Genomic DNA, 20703 nt, shown 5'->3' on the forward strand with positions numbered 1-20703 from the left:
CCATATGTTGATCACACGCAGAATCCCAGCAAAATCTGATTTTATTAATGCCGGGAGATCTATTTTAAGAATACATTAAAATATTCTAAAATTGTTTATACTATATTGCAGGCCATAGAAAAGCGCAAACAGCAATTTTAGTCAGTACTTACTGAAAATTTAGTAACGAAAAGTTTCTGGAATAGTACGATCAATAATCGTTGATGTAATTAGGTTATATTGATAATTTGCCCCTTGTTTATTTTCCATAAACCTCTTTAGGTATCAGTAAAATATCCAAGGGGCTTATGTTAAAGAAGTTGTAATGGCATTCTTTCTGCGGCCTTACTTGACAGATGTAACACACGTAATGACTTAAATAGCTGTCAGCGTTTTATTGACAGTGAAGCTATGCTTGTGCTGAAGCTGAGGTACAGCTGTGCTATCGGCCCTTTTAACCGGATGCTCAGCGGATTGATTTAGCAGCGGTAGTCTCGCTGTCCTCGGGCCGGCAGTCATTGCCACTGAGAGAGTGAGCTCACTGCCCCAGCATTGGAGCGCAGGCCTGTCTATCACCACGGTATTTGATAGATTAAACACCTCTGTGCCCTTTACAAGTCTAAGAGCACAGAGATGCTGATGTCACTAGTCTCTCCACGTGTAGGGTGTGCTGATGAGTAGATTTTATTTCATTCTCTGCTTTGCTTTTCGCTCACTTTGATTTTCTGCTACTTTAGAGAAACGGAAAGGTTATAAACCTTTGTCGGATGTTTGTCTGTATTATACCATGTCATAGGCATGGAGGACACACACACACACACACACACACACACACACACACACACACACACACACACACACACACACATAAATTATTAACATTCTGTTTCGGCTGCACTTTTTCTGTTCTGCTGTGGTGTTGTCTCTGAAGAGAATACTTATCTATTTTCTGTTCAAACAGCCAAATGGACCCAAATGCCTCATCCAAGGGAGGCAGTGTCATTCAGAGACCAGTGGGCTGTGACCACAGAAAGGAACATCACTGATAACGCTGCTGTACGTACTGGTTTGGCCCACATGCTTAAACTGGCCCTCGCTACCCCCCAAGTGAAAATGTGATGTGCTTCGCTATCAGTCCTAACCCAAGCATGGATGGAGACAAACGAGAGAGTCACACAAGTTAATGAGACCATTGCTCTTGAGTTGGGGGGGCTTACAAGAGGCAATTATAGGAGGATTACCTATGGACTTCTCCTACATAGTATAGGCACGCTTCAAGAGCACTTAAAAACTTTGACCCGGTGGAATTTATTCATGATTTTGCTTTGATTAGCCGCAGCCCTTCCTTGTTGCGTTTTTGTCTCAAAAATGGAGTTACAGGTGCGGATGTGGAATAAAGATGTGACGACCTTTATCGCACCATGGATATCGATACTTCTGGGCCTCCACATGCAGTTCTCCTGGGCCACTACGTGTCCGGATGAGTGCCGCTGTGACCGGACCTTCGTGTATTGTAACGAAAGGAGCCTAACTTCAGTGCCTCTGGGAATAGGTGAGGGTTATAAGACCCTCTACCTCCACAACAACCAAATCAACAATGCTGGATTTCCGATGGAGCTGCACAACGTTGCCTCGGTGGAGACCGTGTATCTCTATGGCAACCAGTTAGATGAGTTCCCTGTCAACTTGCCCAAAAACACACGGGTGCTCCATCTGCAGGAGAACAACATTCAGACTGTGTCCCGGGCCGCGCTGGCCCAGCTGCTGCGCCTCGAGGAGCTTTACCTGGACGACAATTCCATCTCCACAGTGGGGGTGGAGGAGGGGGCGTTTAGGGAGGCGATCAGCCTCAAGATCCTCTTCCTCACTAAGAACCACCTGAGCAGTGTCCCCGTGGGCCTCCCTGAAGAGCTCAGGGAGCTGCGTCTGGACGAAAACCGGATCGCTCTCATCACCGACGACGCCTTCGAGAATGTGACGGGTCTGGAGCTTCTCCTGCTGGATGGCAACCTCCTCACAGACGAGGGCCTGGCTTCGGCGGCTTTCCAGAGCCTGGTTAACCTTAAGACGCTGTCTCTGGCACGCAACTCCCTGACAGTTCCACCTCCCAACCTCCCTACTAAGTGTTTAGTCAAGCTCAACTTGCAGGAAAATCTGATGACTGAGATCCCTTTGACATCCTTCCACGGCCTCCACCACCTAGAGAGACTAGACATTTCCAACAACCAGCTGCAGTCTCTGACACAGGGGGTCTTTGATGGTCTCCTCAGCCTGAGACAGCTCACTGTTCGGAACAACCTTTGGCACTGTGACTGCAACATTAAATGGGTCATATTGTGGCTGAAGTCCCTGCCGGCCACTCTCAACGTCCGCGGCTTCATGTGCCAGAAACCAGAAAGTGTGCGTGGCATGGTAATCCGAGAGCTCAACCTGGAGCTGATCCAGTGCCCCAGCACCAAGGCCACAGCGCACCCAATCACACACCAGCCCTTCCCTTCGATGCCCCTATCCACTGCTGATTCAGCAATCCACACAGCCCTTCCACCCCTGAGCCCCACCCACCCTTCCAGTGCCCCACCCTCTGCCCTCCCCCCGCCAACAACGCACACCGCTGGGGGGCGAGCTACACAAATCCCGCCCGCCGACCCTGGGCAGGGGTCGCTGCGTGTGTCTTTCGTCGTACTGAACAGCTCGTGCGTGCGCGTGAACTGGATGTCCACGTTCACCGTCACGGCATACAAAGTGACGTGGGTCAAGCTGGGCCACAGCCTGACAGGCGGCGCCATGCAGGAGACCGTGGTCGACGGGCAGCAGCAGGGCATCGGACTGGCCAGCTTGGAGCCCAGATCTGTCTACCGCATTTGCGTGGACCCACTGGATGCCTTCAACAGCTACCACCCAGGGGATGACACTATCTGCTCGGAGGTGATGACAAAGTCCGCCTCGTTCGACTCCAGCGCCAACGCAGCGGGGCCTGAGCAAGCCAGCCAACAGGATCTGAGCTCCTCTCTCCTGCTGGCCGGCCTTGTGGGGGGGGGCGTGCTCGTGGTCCTGGTCGTGCTGCTCAGCGTGTTCTGCTGGCATGTGCACCGGAAGGGGAGGGCTGCTTCGTCCAAGTGGAAATACAACCGGGGGAGGAGGAAAGACGACTACTGTGAAGCAGGCACAAAGAAGGATAACTCCATCCTGGAAATGACAGAGACTAGCTTTCAAATAGTCGCTCTGAACAATGAGCAGCTCCTTAAAGGAGACTTCCGAATTCAGCCTATTTACACTCCTAATGGAGGCACTGGCTACAGAGACTGCTTAATGGTGAATAACAGCACAGCTTTCAGCAAGAATAGTGTTCCGGAGTCAAGCCCTTGCCATACATGATGGTTTTCAAAAGGTATCATCCTTTGTATTAAGATTTCAACTTAAATACTCTGTATAGTATATATTTCAATGCTGAACTGTAAATGATGTAATTTATACTCTTACCAGTGATATCGCCTTCTTTTATATCCCTGAGTAAAGCGCAAAAATGATTTATGATTTACTAGTTTCTCCTGTTGTATTACTGCTGCAGAGACAGTCTTATAAAACAAAAAATGGCTCTTGATGGCCTTGTAGAAAATGTCTGAGCATCATGTTCTCATCAGCCTGGAGTGTGTATGCCGATGATTGTTTACATTGTTGTGCACAAATCACAGAAAGTGCCCAGAAAAACTTGGATATTTATGTAGAAATATAGACTTAGAGAAACATGAATGACAAAGCATAAGAATCTTGACAGTCGGTGTGCTTGTGGGAGTGAGAATGAGTGAACGAGAGAATAAGCCATTCACATTATTTATGCTTGACTCTTTTGGTTCTTAGTTATGCCACAAGATGGCATCTTTTTTCGTTTATGACATTAATTGGCACCTTCAGGCTTATCCATTAATCTATCTTACAGCTTCTGTATTCAACTGTGCTGTTGAAGTAGGGAAACATTTCTACTTGCCAGAAAATGTGAAGCTTAATTAAAAGTGTTGATAAATCTGTTAAGGGGACAAATAACAGGTTGATGAACAAAGCTATGCTTACGATGTAAATTATGAATGAGCGTAGTGAAAAAATTAAATGCTCTTAAAATGACAACAGCAACAGGCCAGTGTAAATTGGCTTTTTATTTTCTTTTACCTTTGAGCTACTCCAGAACAGGTACGGGTATGGGTAACGATCATTGTCCATTATTGTTGTGCTTCTGGACACCCATCTGTCTTCATGTACAGCATTTTGTGTGATCCTGTTACTAAATTGGTGCAGTGAGGATACAGTGTTCAGAGGCCTAATACAGCAGGTCAGGTAGATTAATCTCAGAAGTGGTCTGAAGGCTCCATACTCTATTTTAATTGTCTTGTTTCAGTCATTGCATTGCTAAAACTCTGTGAAACATAAATATTCAAACAGTAAACAGATATTGTTTCTTTGTATATTTTCCATGACTTCTTTCCACGGGTATAAATTAGGAAAATCAACAGTATCGATAAATCTTAGGGATAAGGACTATACCAGTTCATTCACGTCCCTCTAAGCAAATGCTTTTATTTTGAGCTGTATGTTGAATGTTGGGAGCGTATTGAATGTGGGGACCTTTTTCTATCATCCTTTAGCCTTGGTCTGGACCCCAAGGTGTTTAACACCACACTCTTCACTGGTAAATGATCGTTAGGTCATTGTCACTGAGCATAAATGAGGTCTTTTTTATAATGCTGATTGAACATCAATAAGTCATCAGTGCAGTAAAAAAGACTTTGAAATTGCTGTGTTTTGACCAGTTTTATGATCACACTTTAGCTTGATTCATTCATATTCCGGATCTCGTTATGAATAAAGATGATCTATAAGAACGATGTTCGGTGATTCTCGTTAGAGATAGCTAAGCTATCTGATAACAACCTATTTGTTTTAGTTCGTTGGGTTCGTTGGGCATTTGCATCAGTTTTGCATCAGTTTTGAGTCATTGTGTAATTACTGCAGTTTAGTAGTGTTACTATTATTTTTATGATTATTTATTTTACAATTTCTTTTTTTGTATTTTCTTTCATTTTTTAGATTGAAGTACTTTGTCATGGTCTGACATATTTGTGGTCACTCCCTGCATCATTCGACAGATTCAAAGGCACCCCTACAACACACATTCACCTTAAACAAATATCATTGAAGGGGGTTGCAATTCTGCAATTTCATCACCAAGATAGAGGTGGGATATTGTTTGACAGATTGCATTATTAGTTTTGCTCCACAAAGTATGAGTGGCACAATTTCACAGCTAATAACTTGAACACAATAACTAACACAATAACCACACACACACACAGTCCTCCTCGCTGTGACCTTTCGCTAAAATCTCATGGGATCTGTGAGAGACAGTAATTAGCTATTAAATCTGCACATCTGGGCCCTCCAGCTGTGTGGTCATCTTCAAATGAGTAACAGGATCCAACCCAATTCCCCCACACTCTCCAGCCTGCTCCAGAGACCCCGAGAAGGCCGCAAGTATAGGAGTGGAGAATTAGCTCTGTTGCCGGAAACACAGTAACACCCATTTTTGCAATCACGAACAACGCAGCAGAGAAGCCATGCATCTGTGTTCCTGTTCATTTCAGTCAATTAAAGTAGGAATTCTAATTTGATTGCAGATTTCATACCAGATGACTTATTCCCTTCACAGAAGGTTAATTCATTTTTTTTTCAGCATCTCTGTTATTTTCTTGTGTAGGTTGTTTCAGATGTGCCTCTGTGAATAACCAATTAAAGTTTAGATTGCTGAGGAGTAGCTGTTGGTGCCAGAGTTCATGATCTGCTGACAGAACGTAGGGCACTGAAGGCACAAAGCCGCGAGGAGAGGCCACACGTTAAGAAAGATACGGTTGTGGCAGATGGAGGTGTGTGGGAGGCTGGGACATTCATTTGAAACTGCTGGAGGGACATGGCGGGGTAAGACATGAAATCTGTGTCATAGTGGGTCGGCGCCTCACCCTTGGGTGAAAGAGACAGAAGCACTATGCTGCAGTAAATTGAAAATACGCACTGTAAAACATGCCGTTAGGGGAGATGTAGCCAAGTGAAAAATTTAGCCCACTCCCCCATTGTGAAAGGGCCCAATTCTGCTCATGGAAGCAACATTTATCCCTTAAATACCTTGATGTGGATCGTTAAGCCTAGCGCCTTTGACCAGAGTGATACTCTGAAGGTATAACTCAAAAGAGATGGCTGGAACCTGCAATGCGGGTCATCAATAAATGTCAAGGCTGCTAATTAGTCATTGTAGTGGTGAACTAACTCGCACCAGTGGAGACCAGTTCTAATACTGATACGTTTCTCTTCGGTCCTGTGCTCAGGAATAAAGCTGACCAATAACAGCAAATAGATCCTACCGAGTATGTGTCACCTTGGTATGACATGCATCTAGCTCTACCGTCTACCACAACAGCAACAAAACATAATGTCCAGCTGTAGGGTCAAGTATTGATCAGCAGGATTCCTCAGAATTATGAAAAACAGACTGTATTTATAGAGGACTGCCTTTCTCTCTCTGGCACTGAGATTCATAAAAAGCACCATCAAGGCAAATAGGGCCATATTTCTGAAGTGGTTGTAATTCCTTTGGTAATGCTGATCTGGATTAGATGAAGATAAAAGCAGTAAATATAGGCTCAAGAAAAATAAGTGGAACTACAGGAACAAGGCGGCATAACATTACATAGACCCTTCTTGAGTTTAGAGTCCTGGCTAGATTATAAAGAAGTGTGAGAGCAACTATTGTTGCACTGAAGGTGTACTTTCTACATTTGTAAGATGTACCATGACTTATTTTTCAGCAGCATGCATACCTAGAAAAGATAACATACCATGTAAGTATTTCACATGTCAGATGTCCTACTGATGATGTACTGCAAACCAGTAACTTGCCATCAAATGCAGTGTGAACAAATTAACCCTTTCAGGCATCCTTTCCAGGACCGCATATCAACAAGTCAGGCGAGAAGCCAAATCATGCATGTTCTGTGGAGTTATCTAGCAACAAGCTCAAGCATCTAACTTGAACCAACCCAAGGAAAGGGAAATTGATGGTCTAAATGTCCTGATGCTATGATGCTTAGAACTGTGCCAGGCACAATTGGGATGAATCGCTGGGCTGTTTCGATTGAACTGTTATTTAAATGCACCCCTCCCATCAGTACTCGTTCCTGGATACAGACAAGACCATCTGACAGACCGGCACAAGAAAACTGCATATTCACTGATTCATTAGACTCCCATCTGACATGTTATTCCAGAGGAAGTTGATGATGCGGAGCTTACATGCTATCCCAGAGCTCGTATATGATCACTTCTCTCTAATGATTGCTGATGCATGTTTAATTGATAGTGAATTAGACAAGTAACATAAGAACGATTCAGGCAACTCACTTTATTGGCACTGGAAGGTAAGGGAAAAGAAATCAAGTCTTTGCGCAAGCGGCAATAATTACATTTGCCTGCGTACAAAGCAAATATTAGACACAAAAATCTTTTCACCGATATATGTTACAAATAGCACCACAATCAATTAATAAAGTTTTGATGTTCTATACTTGCCCTTGTGTGAAGCTGCAGGCAACCCCAGTAGACACTGGATATCTGAGAGTCTCACCTACGGTACCCAATTTCTATAGGTTAATTATCTTTCTTCATCTTCTTAGAGATGTGAGCTAGAGATTTAGGACATGTGCTGAGATGTGCATTGTGAGAAAAATCGAGGCCTAATGGCCTTTCCTTCTCTGTTTACTTCAGGATGTTACATAAATTATGTTACTCTTGCATTTGTCATAAATCTGAAGACCAGCACCCTGTACACCTTTTTCATTTTTAGCAAGGGTTTATTTTTAGATGTCTACATGGCAAATAAAAGCGCCTTAAACATATTTAATCATGATTTTATTGTGACATCATGTGCCATTAGGTTTAGATGAAAATAGCTAATGTTTTTCAAGTATCAAGTTTTTCAAGTATGTTCCCAAAGCAGCATGTGCCAGGGATAGGTAATGGTAAAAACTGCAACACACCAACATGCCCCAGTTCATATGGAACTGTTTACATGCAATTGGCTGAATTTTCCGGCACGCGATCTTGTCTCTGATTGCCCTGCGAAATACGTCACTTGCAGAGGCCTGCTTCTAAAACGTCAGCACGAATTTGGTGTGCAAAAGGGATACAAATCCTTTGTCACGGACCGAGTAGCCTTTCATTTTTTCACTGTCTGGAGACCATTACTTTCCAGAGTCACATCAAAGCAAGGCGAGCAGCAGTCACACGAGAGGCGCGCTGGTCGCGCTAGCGGCAGACCCCCGAGAGGCGCACTCGCTCGCGCCGCTCCATTTCCCCTTTCAATCTGCAGCACAGCTGGGAGGACGCCAAAAGATTTCTTCAGAGCTTTAATGGGACAGGGGACGGTCTGAACTCCACCTTACTTTAGCGGGCCTGAGCCCTCTCCATCCCCTGTCTGTATAAACGGCTCATATTTTATGAGAATTCAAGACGGGTAATTTGCAAAGATAAAATCAATATTCACAGAAGACATTACACAGTTTGACCAGATTCAGTATATGGCAAGATTCAAACATGTTCCAAATCCATTGCTGATAGGGTTGTGCATACTATGCTTTCGTGCAACAAATTTACTTGTCAGCAGACGTTCTATATAAAGGTTCCAGTGATACTTAAGGATTAAGACACGCGATGGCTATTCAAACAGAAACGTTAACTCAATAAACTGATTATTTGCTTTTGAAAATGACTGAGATTAAGCACAGTGTGACAGAGAGTTACTTGGGGCCTCTGTATACAGCATGCAACATGCAAGACTAACACTTCGGATAAATACAATTTAACAGTGGAGAACTGGACATGCATGCAAATATCCAGGAACACAAGATGACAGGACCTGTTCTTAAACCAAAAACAAAACAAAAGGCATTATACAAAACCAAAGGGTCAATTCAGGACATTACACAAGTAACATGAATACATTTCCTATACAATTACACATTTAGGAATACAGTTGAATACATTTTCTATATATTTGTTTTTAAATACAAATTGTAACAAATACAAATTGAAACAAATGCAAACAAGCAAGGAAACAAACAAACAAACAAAAGTAATTGAAAACTTGCAGTAGGCTGCAATCACGCAGAGGGCAGGCTTTAATGGGTCATAAAACTGAAAAGAACCAGCTCAATGAACCAATGATGCCAGTGATGGTCCTAAATCCATTTTATCCCAAGACTATACTGAATTAAGAAAGCTGAGGATTAATCTAAATGATGGGAATTGATTGAGGCAATGCACCCTCAAACAGACTCGGAAGAATTAAAACCAGGAGAAAATGTGACTGAAATACAAAGTGAACACTAGGGGAATGTTAGAAGCAAGAGTGAAAACGAGGAAGAGAGAAGAAAATTAGTGAGGAGGAGAGAGAAATAGGGCGAGGAGGAGGAGGAGAAGGAGGAGGAGACTGAAAGAGAATCAGGAGGAGGAGGAAAAGCCTCTACAGGGTTCACGATTAGATGATGACAAGCTATTGCAGCTTGCCAGTTCCACTACAGTGTATGAACAAAGGTTCAGAAAACAGCCAGTAAATTATATGTGCTAGCCTGGATTGTGGGTTGCAGAGTGGGTTGGTGTTGCTGGGGGGAACTTGAAGCACATTTTAACTGGACTTTGTGGCATGAAATTACTCATGACTTTAGTTTAGGGAGTACCAAAAAAATGATGCACTTAAAACTGTGCCCTACCTTGCAGGCTTGCAAAGATGTTTTCTGCTAGCGAACACAGAGTGCAATTTTAATATTAAGATGACCTTTCACGTGTTTCCCTGGAATATTGAATGGCACAGGAACGAAAGAAATATCGCAGCATCTTCTTGACAGCATCGCACTCCAGCTCTGTGCGATTCCTGCCCAAATGAAAGGCTGGGGAATGCGCCTGTGCGATCTCCCCAATCGGATTAGCCATCACGTTCCCAGCGTTCCGCACCCACCCCATAGGAGCAGAGTGACAGCTCCATCTCAGCTCAGGCCTCTGATTTTTAATGCTTATGCAGTCTGCTGCTCTGATAAAAAGAAGAAAAATGCCTCGTTCCACATCGATGCTGATTCTTCAACACCCCAAAGTTAAAGATGCCATTGCCTTGAGTGTTTTCAGCTATTGCACAGACTTTTATTCATCCTCTATTGGCCAAAAACTTTAATAGGATATAGACTCGGCTGGGATTCTTGACATTCGGAAGCAATATAATCACAAATTGGATGCACGAAAAAGAGCTTCAGGTTGAATAAAATGGCATTGTAGTCACCTACAGGATGTATGTTCTACTCTTTATGTAACAGCAGAGGACCTGGGATTTGACTCTATACACAGTTATGCACTCTATACAAGACTAAAAAGTGAATGTTATCTCCTGCATTGCATTATCAAGTGTGCTCTTAAGACCATGCATGCTGACTTGTATTGCTGGAGTGGGCCTCATTCTTTCATTGGTAAGCAGTGCTTAGCCAGCTGCAGCTAACTATAGTGGAGCATTTTTTGTCTAATTCAATCTTATTCAAACCTATGTGTACAAGGTTGTTGCCAGAAAATAGCACATGGCACCTCCAGTGAGGTCTCACACCTTAGCTTTACAAAGTACACACTTGTATCATTCTCAGTTCAGCCACAGGATCGGCCTGACTGGCCGGTAAATTGCTTAGAGACCCTGCTGTCCTTCTGGAACAATGAGGACATGGCTGGTGGCATTCTCAAAGGGCTTCTGGCCACAGACGGCACACGATACGGCTGTGATCTGAACCAGAATTCCAGGTTTAGGGCATGTCACAGTGAGCACATTTTCAGCATGATAATGACAGAGGGTAATTTCAGTTATGTTTCCAAGCCTGGAATGTGAATAGAAGTTTATATAAAAATTGTGGACACACATACACGTACACACGCACACACACTCACCAATGGATCTGCATGGGCAAATATTACTTTTCAGAATAAAATGCAACAAAGGTTTGATTTTTTTTTTTTGACATTCCTTGGAATTACGGCATGACCTTCACACTTCGTTAGCCTGTACTTGCATGCTTCTGCTTGCTCCCTGTAACCCAGCAGACAGATTCTGTGCAGGAGCACTGTTAATATCTAATCTAGTTTCATTCTGATGGCAAGCTGTTTATCACCTGTTTCCAGGGCTTGAATGGCAGGCATTCCACTGCTGCGGCCTAGTCTGCTTAGTCTGCAAATGGCATTTGCAGTGGATTACGGTGATACACCTCATTTGGGCAATGCAGTTGATTTTCCTCAGAAAGAGCTTGCCTGGTGTCAGGAGGCATTAGGCGGTAGATTCTGCAGCGTGTGAGTGGCGCCACCTGCCCTGGGGGATTTGTACGTGTGGGAGGTCAGCTGTTCGGCTCCGCTACCCTGAGGTTCTGAAAACCTATCAGGCCACAGACTAAATAAACCCCTCTGAAATTCTGTTGACCGGCAGCCTCAACCCCCTAGCACACACGTGAAAACACACAATGCTGCAGGGTGTGAGTAAATGACTAGTAACTATTAAAATGTGCAAGTGTATTGATACTGTTGAAATAAAAAAATACCTCTTCCCTATCCAGTCTATTGAAAGAGATGTAGTGGATTGTGAAACTAAGCATTTACATAATCATAGCTAAATAATTATAGTTAAACAGTGAAATTGTGTTATTTTATGACCATATTGATGACCATATCTAAGTACTGAACTCAAGGTCTTTTGTCTTGTGTTTAAACCATCAGCTCACATGACACTGGCCCTATCCGTTTGTTTGTTTACTGGTTTTCCTGAAACGTATCAACATGGCTTTGTGCAGCTGTGTTTGCATTTGAGAAAAATTAACGTTGTCATACCACTCTGATAAAATAAATCGTGCAGCTGACCAAATTAGGGCTGGACAGCCCGTCAACTGTGAAAAAAAAAAAATGCGGTTAAGCTGTTACTATGAAGGTCGGAGGAGCAGCACCGACTGCGGTGATGATTTACTTTCAGCTAAAGAGAAATTCTAGCCATTGTGTCATTGCTTCTGTGAAATAGCTGCGCTGGCTCCTCCGGTGACAGCCTTTCGCCCCACCCCTCATGCCTACTCACTGTAGACAACATATTTCAGACTCACCTTCCTAACTTCCACTAACTGTAATACAACATCTGAAACATAATAAATGAATCACCATATGTTTCCTCGGTGCCCATTTAAACATCTTATGTGCTTAAGTGGTAAGAGAGAAAGAAGAACAGCCTTTCTAGAAGACATCAAAAGGAGAATTAAACCTCTTCACCCCATGAGAAATAAGATATGAAGTTGAACAACAAAAGAAAATTGGAGGGATACTTCCCTCGGGACCTGAGAGGAAGTGAAATAGTGAAGGCTTAGATCAATTTGACGTCAACAAGTCTGGCAAAGTAGAAGAAGCTTCAAGAAATGTGGCATGCTTATTTAAGACACACAAACCGACAACTGTCTGATTAATGATTGTCACGTGCTGTTAGGCTGAGGTCACATCACTCACATTATACCCTTTGTAAATTGTTTGAGTTTCAGACAGCAGATTTTGTAAAGCAGGTAACTGTTTTTGGCACTCCTCTGTTTGGATTAAAATAAAACTAAAATATAGGATTATGGTTTCATTATAGCCTCACAGCCAAAATGGTTCTGTTGTTGGTTGCATCTGCTTCACCCTGCCCTTCAGACTGGACCACATGTGCAAATAGGAGATCATATAATCAACTAAATCCTAATGATATTAGTTTTACATAATAATAATAATAAGTATTTTACCTCAGATATGTACAAAAATAAATCCAAATATTTCTCTGTGAGTCAACCCACATCCATGGCATATAATTATATGACCTGGATAAAAAAGAGGCTTTTTCTTTCAGAACTGTTGATCTTGTCAACTGTCATCATGATGTTAATTTCCCCTGAGGCTCCCGATATTAGATTCCATGCCACTGCTTTCTCCAGGGAGACGTAATTCTGGCGTATTCATAGTGCTACTTTCAAATAGGCCATCAAACAACCAACACTAAGCAACAACACACATTTTGCTCGTTCGAACTCGACTGAAAACTAGAGGATTGCACTAAACCTCGCTCATTACAACTTTAAGAATCAAGACGTGCATAATGTTTTTAATCTTACAGTATGATAGGGAACAAGGCTTACGAATATGTTGCTATGGCAGTGACACAGAATCCCCAGCAGAGCAGCGAAGACTTAATTGCGTTTGTAATGGGAATATGAGGCTTCAATGGCTCAACAGGATCAAGATGAGCAGGAAGAAAGAATCTCTATTTCAGAAGAGTAAACAAAGGTGTAAACATGTTCCTTTTTAAACAACAGCAAGAAGAAATACAATTTCACAGAAGTCTCAGTAGATGTATAGTTGATATATGTTTCTCCCTGACTCTCAAATTAACCTGGTATGCATGAAATATGATTTTGCCTTGCTTTCAAATAATTGGACTGGCAATAAATATGATCCATATACTGTAATATATTCATAAACATTTTAGTAGTGCTAACCTATCCTAAGATTTCATAACATGAGGTATATTAGCTGTATGAGCTATAATTATTTTATGATCACCACCTTGTTGTTGATTGTCCACAGATCCAAAAGATACTTTTGGAGAGCTGTTCGGACAGTTTTCTGATTTTGATGTTATATAATAAGATAAAGTGTGGATTTTTTCTTTTTTCTTTTTTTCATGTTAAGGTTTTATTATGTGAAATTGCATATTAATTATTCTATAATAATAAAAAAATAGACTTGGCAAAGGAAATTACAACTATTACTTCTAACTTTGCCCCAACAGCCAAACAAAATGAATGAAACCATCTGAGTTTCTCAGTTTCGGCTGGAAGCGGAGCTGATTGATTCTTTGCCTGGGACCACTCAGAGAAGTCAAACGGCTGCTTTATGTTGAAGCTCTGCAATAATTCACTCAAATATTGAAATATGTCATCCATCAAAGTGTTCCTTAATTTCCCCCTGGAAATAATAAGACCTCTCATTATTTAATGTAAGCTGCCAGGCTGGAACTCACTGTGAGACACGCGTGTTTATCAGATTCCTGTTTGCCATTGATTGGCACTAGAGGCGTCCTCACTCATTTCTGAAGCTGAATGCAGGAGTGAAGCCGCTGCCAACGGGTCTGTCCTCAGTTAATGCACCAGCCAAGATGCATAGGTTGTGTCTAAGGCCATGGCAAGTACACAAATCTTGTAAATTAAAGCATTGTTATGGCATGGCCCACTTCGGCTCTCTGATGCATGGTGCCCTTTTCTGAGGAAAGACGTAAAGGGCATATTGCTAAAAACAAACTTAAGTCGCGGTTTTAGCACGGTGAGGGTGGGGCGTATTTATGGCAGACCAGACACCGTACACACCTGCGTAGGGAAACCGAGAGGCATAAGGTCACAGCCCCGCTGTTTCTCTCCGTTCGAGACGGACAGACAAATATTCGAGTGTGTTTAACGTAATTATGTTTGCTTGAAAACGCCAACAGCATTGGAATCGCTGTTCTCCTTATTAGGTTGGCTTCGGAAAGCCGACAGAATTGATCTCCCTAATCTTCTTCTTATTACGTTGGCTTGACAAAGCTGCAAAGCATCGATCATGTTTTTTCCAGCACATTCGTCGGTCTTCCTCGTTTTTCAACCTGCAGTAGCAAGCCTTGGAGTTCAAGAAGCTGCAGGAAGCTTCTCACCACAGGGAACCTAAGCAGAATTTCTCAGCTTTTGCACAGGATAACAAGGTCTTTCAAATTTTCTAAATAACAAACAAACAAAGAAGCAAATGGTGGAGTGCTGAAGTGGAAGACCTCTGCTTTCTACATAGAGTGTAATTGACTGTTTACCTCCGTGGGGCAAGTTAATTGGGTTGAATTATTCACATTAAACTCTCAGGTGTAGTCAGTGCAGCTACATACCTGACAGCTACACAATGTGGATAGTCAGCACACAATGAACTCCATAAAAAGTAATAATAAAGTATATTGTGTCAATTTGAAAGATCTTCAGTAATTCCAGTTATCCATTTTGGATGTATAAACTATAATACCTACAATACATGAAGCAACAATACACTTACTCCACATGGATGAAATTAACAAAACTAAATAGCTAAGGATGCTGAGAGTGAGTTATATTTGGTTAAAGGTTTGAAGTTCAACAAGAGTTTCAATGAACTGAAAAAGGTATCAGTTACATTTATTCACTATCTCAGGTGTCATTGGAATTTAGGCCTGATCAAAGTTACAGTGAAAGAAAGTATCTGTGTACAAAAACAAAGCAGTCAATAATACATTAGTTCAGTTCCAACTGAAGGAAACATAAGTCTTAGACCACTGAAATGATTAGCACAAATTTACATGCAGAAATAAAACATTCATTCTTATAATAGTTATAAATTATTTGTTTGATGGTTAGAAATATTCTTTTGAATTAAAAGTTAAGTCATTCATTGGTCTTTTAAAAGGTTCTCCTTAGTTATGCAGGGGAAAAAAATAAAATAAACAAACAATTTTATAGTTACCAAACCCAATGGCCGTTAATAAAGCTGTTTTATTGTTTTTTAATTATTGTTATTTCCCCACAGTACACACAAAAGAAAAGAAAAGATAAGAAAAGAAAAGGAATTAAAACCACTCTATGGCATCCAGACATTTGCATACAATTAAAATGCCTTCCCTTTTAACACACAAGAGAGTTAAAGAGACTAACACTTGAAAGTCTAATCACAGAGTGTAAAATGATTCACTTAGCATCTGTCAGAAAACCGTTTAACAGTGTGCTTCAGCATGTCCAATGAAGAGTATATGGAGGAGCTCAGATGTAAAATGTCACCATTAAAACCATGGACTGTACCCAGAAAAGATATATCCCGTGTCCACTGGAAGTGTCATTCTCTCCTTTCAAAGCCTGTCGAGTCTTTTATGTCTCCATCTGGGCCAGAGTGAAAGCGCCAAAGGCGAGCGTGAGAGCTGGTATCTCGGAGGTCGGGTGCAGATACCGGAGCGGTGCAGCCGAACTGCTGATGCAGTTGGCAGGTCACGTGGGGGAAGCGGTGTGGGTCCGGGTCTGGGTGGAGGCCAGGAGCCTGCCGTAACGTTCGATTACTCGCACCTCTTCCTGCCTCTGTGACATTTACATAGGTGTAATTTCCCAGTGGTGGTGCTGAGCAGGGAATCCCGCATCACTGGCACGGTGTAGGCCTCTCCCTGATCACTGTGGTACTGCGGCGCACATAATGAGTGGAGATATGGCCATTTGAGTTGAATAGTATTCTTCTGAGTGCCGTTGGCGTTAGCACTGACAGTGGGGGTTTGGTGTAACACTCAGTCAACTGCTGTGCTGACGTATTTAGACACATCTTAAGATAAGGCAAAGGAAGTAATAAAATTGCTATATTAATGTTTCAACTGGACACCAGTTTAGTTAATCAGATCTTAATAACAATCTGTCAAATGCAGCATGGTTCAGCTTCATCCATCACAACAGTTTGGGTGATTGGGTGAGCCTCAGAACTGATACGGTTGGTCTGAACCTGTCAGAGGCGAGACATCCCCAAGCTCAATATCAGCATCAATTTGTAAAACGGCCCTCTGCACACCTTTGCATCTGTCTCAATCGATGAGGGCAATTGCCGACGGCTCCAGACAGGGTGGCTGCTTGGACTTGTCCCGGCAATACTCCTCATGCCTCAGGTTGCAGGGTCAGGCCACAGAGCTGCTGAAAGCCCCTGTCAGCACTATGTCACGTACTGGAAATCATTATTTAGGCCTCAGGGGTCTGGTGCTTGTCCACACGGCACAATTAAAGATAAGCACACTTGCCTCTCTCCTGAGGGCGAGAGGGGTGTGGGTCAGGGCTGCCGAGAGTGCCACTTATATCGAATGTCAAGAAACGCCATGCTGCCTTACTGTTGTATTCTGTGTAATGGTCAGCTGTAGGGAACAGTGCAAAACACACACACAAAACAAGCAAAGTAAAAAAAAAAAAAAAGCCAAGGAAAAAAATGTTGGGCAGTTTGACTGATGGGCTGAATCGCAATTGCACCAGGAAGGAGAAGATATATCGACCCGGCTGGTGTGAATAAATGCACTCAGTGTAGAGGAATGGGACTATTATTTAGGATGTAAAAACAATGGGAACATCACTTTAAAGCCAACTCTCCGAACAGTTGCCAGGGTTGAAAAGCACTGCAACACTTTGGCAGCTTCTGAGACCTGTCATAATTAGAAGTTATGAACTGGATGTGCAAAGACATTTCTCCTCTTTTATTGTTAAGCAGGACATTGTAATGACCTCTGCAGAAAAGGTCAAACCATAAACCATAAACCCCTTCAGGACTGAAGAGCTATAGCCATGGTGGGAGCCTGATCATTGAACACTAGCACTCATCCTGTGAAAGATAGTGGTGTTTGAAATGTATCGATTATCTAAAACATTATTAATTAAATATTATATTTATTATGCAGCTCTAAAACTTAAAACGTCAATACAAAAAACCCTCTACCTACTAAAATACAGAAAATTCACTAAATTTAAATCCAAAGTTATAATAAAGAAATAAAAACAAATAATATAAGCATGAAATGTTGAACAGTGATGAGTCCAAAATAGTTTCTCACAAAATCTCAATTATAGAAAGTTAAATAAGAACACTGAGTAATTTTCAGCAGAATTTTCCATTAAAGGAACTCAACCATTTGTAGGGGAGTGTGCCTCACATGAGTGCCACCTCTAAGTGGCTTCTCGTCAATGCAGACTGAAAGGCAACACCCTTACATAACAGTCTGATCAATACACATGGTCCCTCGATGTCTCTGTTTTCAGCATAATTGTCACATGTGCCATTGGGGAAACAGACAGGTCAAAACCCAATGTAGGCCATCTCTACAATGTCAAAACCCAAGCCAGCACAATTACCAGTGAATGCATTGAGAATAGCGCCAACAATGGAAGATAAAATATAAAAAGGACACCGGTTTAGAGACCGGACAAGAAGTTCAATTAGAAATATATGCCAGACTGTGTCAATGATTAGGGATATTAGCACTACGTTAGTAAGAGTTCTCAAAGACAGGTGCAAAGCTCCAGTCAGTACACAGGGGTGTTTGGCAGAAACGCAAAACAAGCAGCTGTTTGGAACTCCGGGGAGGCGGAGTGAGCTGGAGGGAGGCGGGGCCAAGCGGAGCAGCAGGCGGAATGGCTGCTGAGGGTGTGACGTGGGCACGGTATGCGGGCCGGGGGCCTCTATGCCTTTTTCCCCAAATGTGTAGCCCAAACTCGAATCGTGCACTTTTCATGCTGTATATTCTCATTCTAAAGTTCCAGCTCAACCTTGAAAGTGTCCTTCACGCCCCTCTCCTGTAGCCTTCCCCTTTCCATGCAGAGGAAATGAAAGGCTGACAGCGAGCGGAGTGCCAACTTCACATGTGCCGCGGAAACACGCCTGTTTCTCAGGTGAGGCACATTGCGTTTGTATTTATGCCATCATCAATCATCCTTCCATGAGAAGTTCCTGGCACCGTGGTGTCCTTATGGATTGGACGGATGGTGGAGATTGGGTTTCCCATTCTGGAGCAGGTTGCTGATACACCTTCCTCTATAACACACATTGCCTTTGTTGATTTTTAAATCTCACTTAGAAAGTTAGCGGTGGTGTCCTTGTAAGCGCACCAGGAGAATCCTGGCCTTTTATCTTTGGTTCTCATCTGGGCTCACATATCAGGATAGAAAGATTTCCACTTCACCCTCAGGGCTGGATTTACTGAAGCTTTTGGAAAGTATAGGAATAGTTTTGCACAAGCACTTTTATTCTGTTCCTCCACTAAAACAATTTTCCACTATGTGCTAATTTAGTAGGTTCTCAAGCACTTAGGGTTGTACACATATCTCAGGATCTTAATTTATGCTTAACTTTATGCTTAATTTGAGAGGTTTGTCATGGAAAATTCAATGCAGTGACCTGAAATAACTAGCAGCCATTGGCGATGTCACCATGCGGTATATCTAAGGGACATTCTCAAAAAATGGATGAGAATGTCTATGTACTGAAAAACCTAATTGTGTCTAACAAACAAATAGTGCTACTTGATTTGTATTTCAAGCTCAGGCGCATTGCGCAGATATGTCCTTTCATATTTCTGTAGTTTATGCATGGGGCTGGAGTATGAATTCCAAGCGCTGGTAAGTTCACAGTCACAAAGAATAGTGCAACCATGAGATGCAGAGAAAAACATTGCCTTTTGCACTGGAGCAGCACACCAAGTTAAAGAAGCTGAGTAGGTGGAAGAGATGGATTAAGTTCGTGGTCTGTGCCCCAGGTCTGCCTTTTCTATCCTTTTATGAAGGAGGGATGACGAATAAAAAGAATAGAATGCTTTCTGAATGTTAACCATAGCAACGGTATTCAAGTCCTGCAATATATGTATTGGAATTAGAATCCAAAAATAAAACCCTGGTTGTCATTGCAATAAAAGGATTGGTAAGCCACATTAGATTTGCTGTAGCACTGCACACAATGCACAGCGATAGATGTCTGAATAATCTGAAATAAGAAATCTCTGTACATATGAAATATAAACAAATCATTAAGAGTAACATCTATTTCTGCCCCAGTAGAAACAGATGTCAAACTATAGTTTCAGATACAGAAAACACTCATTTCAGGGTAAATCAATACAATTATTGTTCTTTTTCTATTACTCTTTCCTTATTCCCATATGAATTTACTGGCGGTTCTCTCTTCCAAAGCACAAGCAACACAGATATCCTGAGCATCTGCTCATTAACTTCAAACTTTACATGTTACAGTTTTTCCCTTCTACAGCTCTGATGAAGAATTCTACACAGCTTGTACAGAGATGTGTTTTTTTCTTTCCCCCCAGGAGCCCAGATATGCTGATGGCTGGCGCACAGCTTTAACGTCTCAACCTGTGTCACATCACACAGCTGCACTGCGTCACCTGGAGGCACCACCTTGGTAGCTGTTCTGCTCTCGGAAGCAGTTGGCGCTAAATCCTTTCTCGTTGCATCATCATGCCTTTCCACTTCATTTCCTTATATAGCCTCCACTTGCTGATACATTTCATACGGATAAGGAATAGATAAAACCCTTGGCCTGCAACGAGACATAATCGGGAACCCCATTGTCATCGTTTAGCAAGCAGCTATCCCACTCACGCATTTTGTGACTAAATAAGAGAGCTGTAGGAGAGAGCTATTCAAGACACTTGTACAAGTTTCTTAAACAATAAAATGATTAATAAAACGATTTCTGAATAAAAACCCTACATATAATGTATGAAACTTGTATGTATGTCTTTTATTTGTCTTTTAGAAGTGGTTTTTCCAACAGTGACTAATGACTTTAATCCAGTATTTTACTCCTGTAGGAATCTTCAGGTAAATCATATTTACTTATTCCTGTTTGTGGGCAACTGTTTTGAATAAACACTACTATAATGATATCCAGAGCAAAAGTGAATCTTTTCAAACTTTAACTTTTCAAAGATTATCTTCTCGTATAGTCTCATTATGCAGTGGGTTGTCAGTATTGTAAACTAAGCCACCATTACAAAGCCATATCCTACTCCCCCCACAACACACACACACACACACA

The 20703-nt window shown here is 42.2% G+C and overlaps 1 protein-coding gene across 4 annotated transcripts in view; it reads left to right on the forward strand.

Annotated features, from left to right (window-relative positions):
• Positions 1–20378, forward strand: part of si:dkey-87k14.1 (leucine-rich repeat transmembrane protein FLRT2) — a 30350-nt gene extending 9972 nt beyond the window's left edge. For 2 of the 4 annotated variants that reach the window (XM_027013953.3, XM_027013952.3), the window contains exon 2: positions 941–4853. In XM_027013953.3, coding sequence (XP_026869754.2) covers positions 1348–3354 — 2007 coding nt within the window. In that variant the 5' untranslated portion in view covers positions 941–1347 and the 3' untranslated portion in view covers positions 3355–4853. Of the gene's footprint in view, positions 1–940; positions 4854–5058; positions 5740–19969 lie in introns of those variants that run through there. The other 2 variants (XM_081721504.1, XM_081721503.1) reach the window with 2 other exon arrangements.
• The last annotated feature ends 325 nt before the right edge of the window (positions 20379–20703 follow it).

This window comes from Electrophorus electricus, chromosome 10, assembly GCF_041902795.1.
Source record: "Electrophorus electricus isolate QZ-2024a chromosome 10, ASM4190279v1, whole genome shotgun sequence".
NCBI classification, from domain to species: Eukaryota; Metazoa; Chordata; class Actinopteri; order Gymnotiformes; family Gymnotidae; genus Electrophorus; species Electrophorus electricus.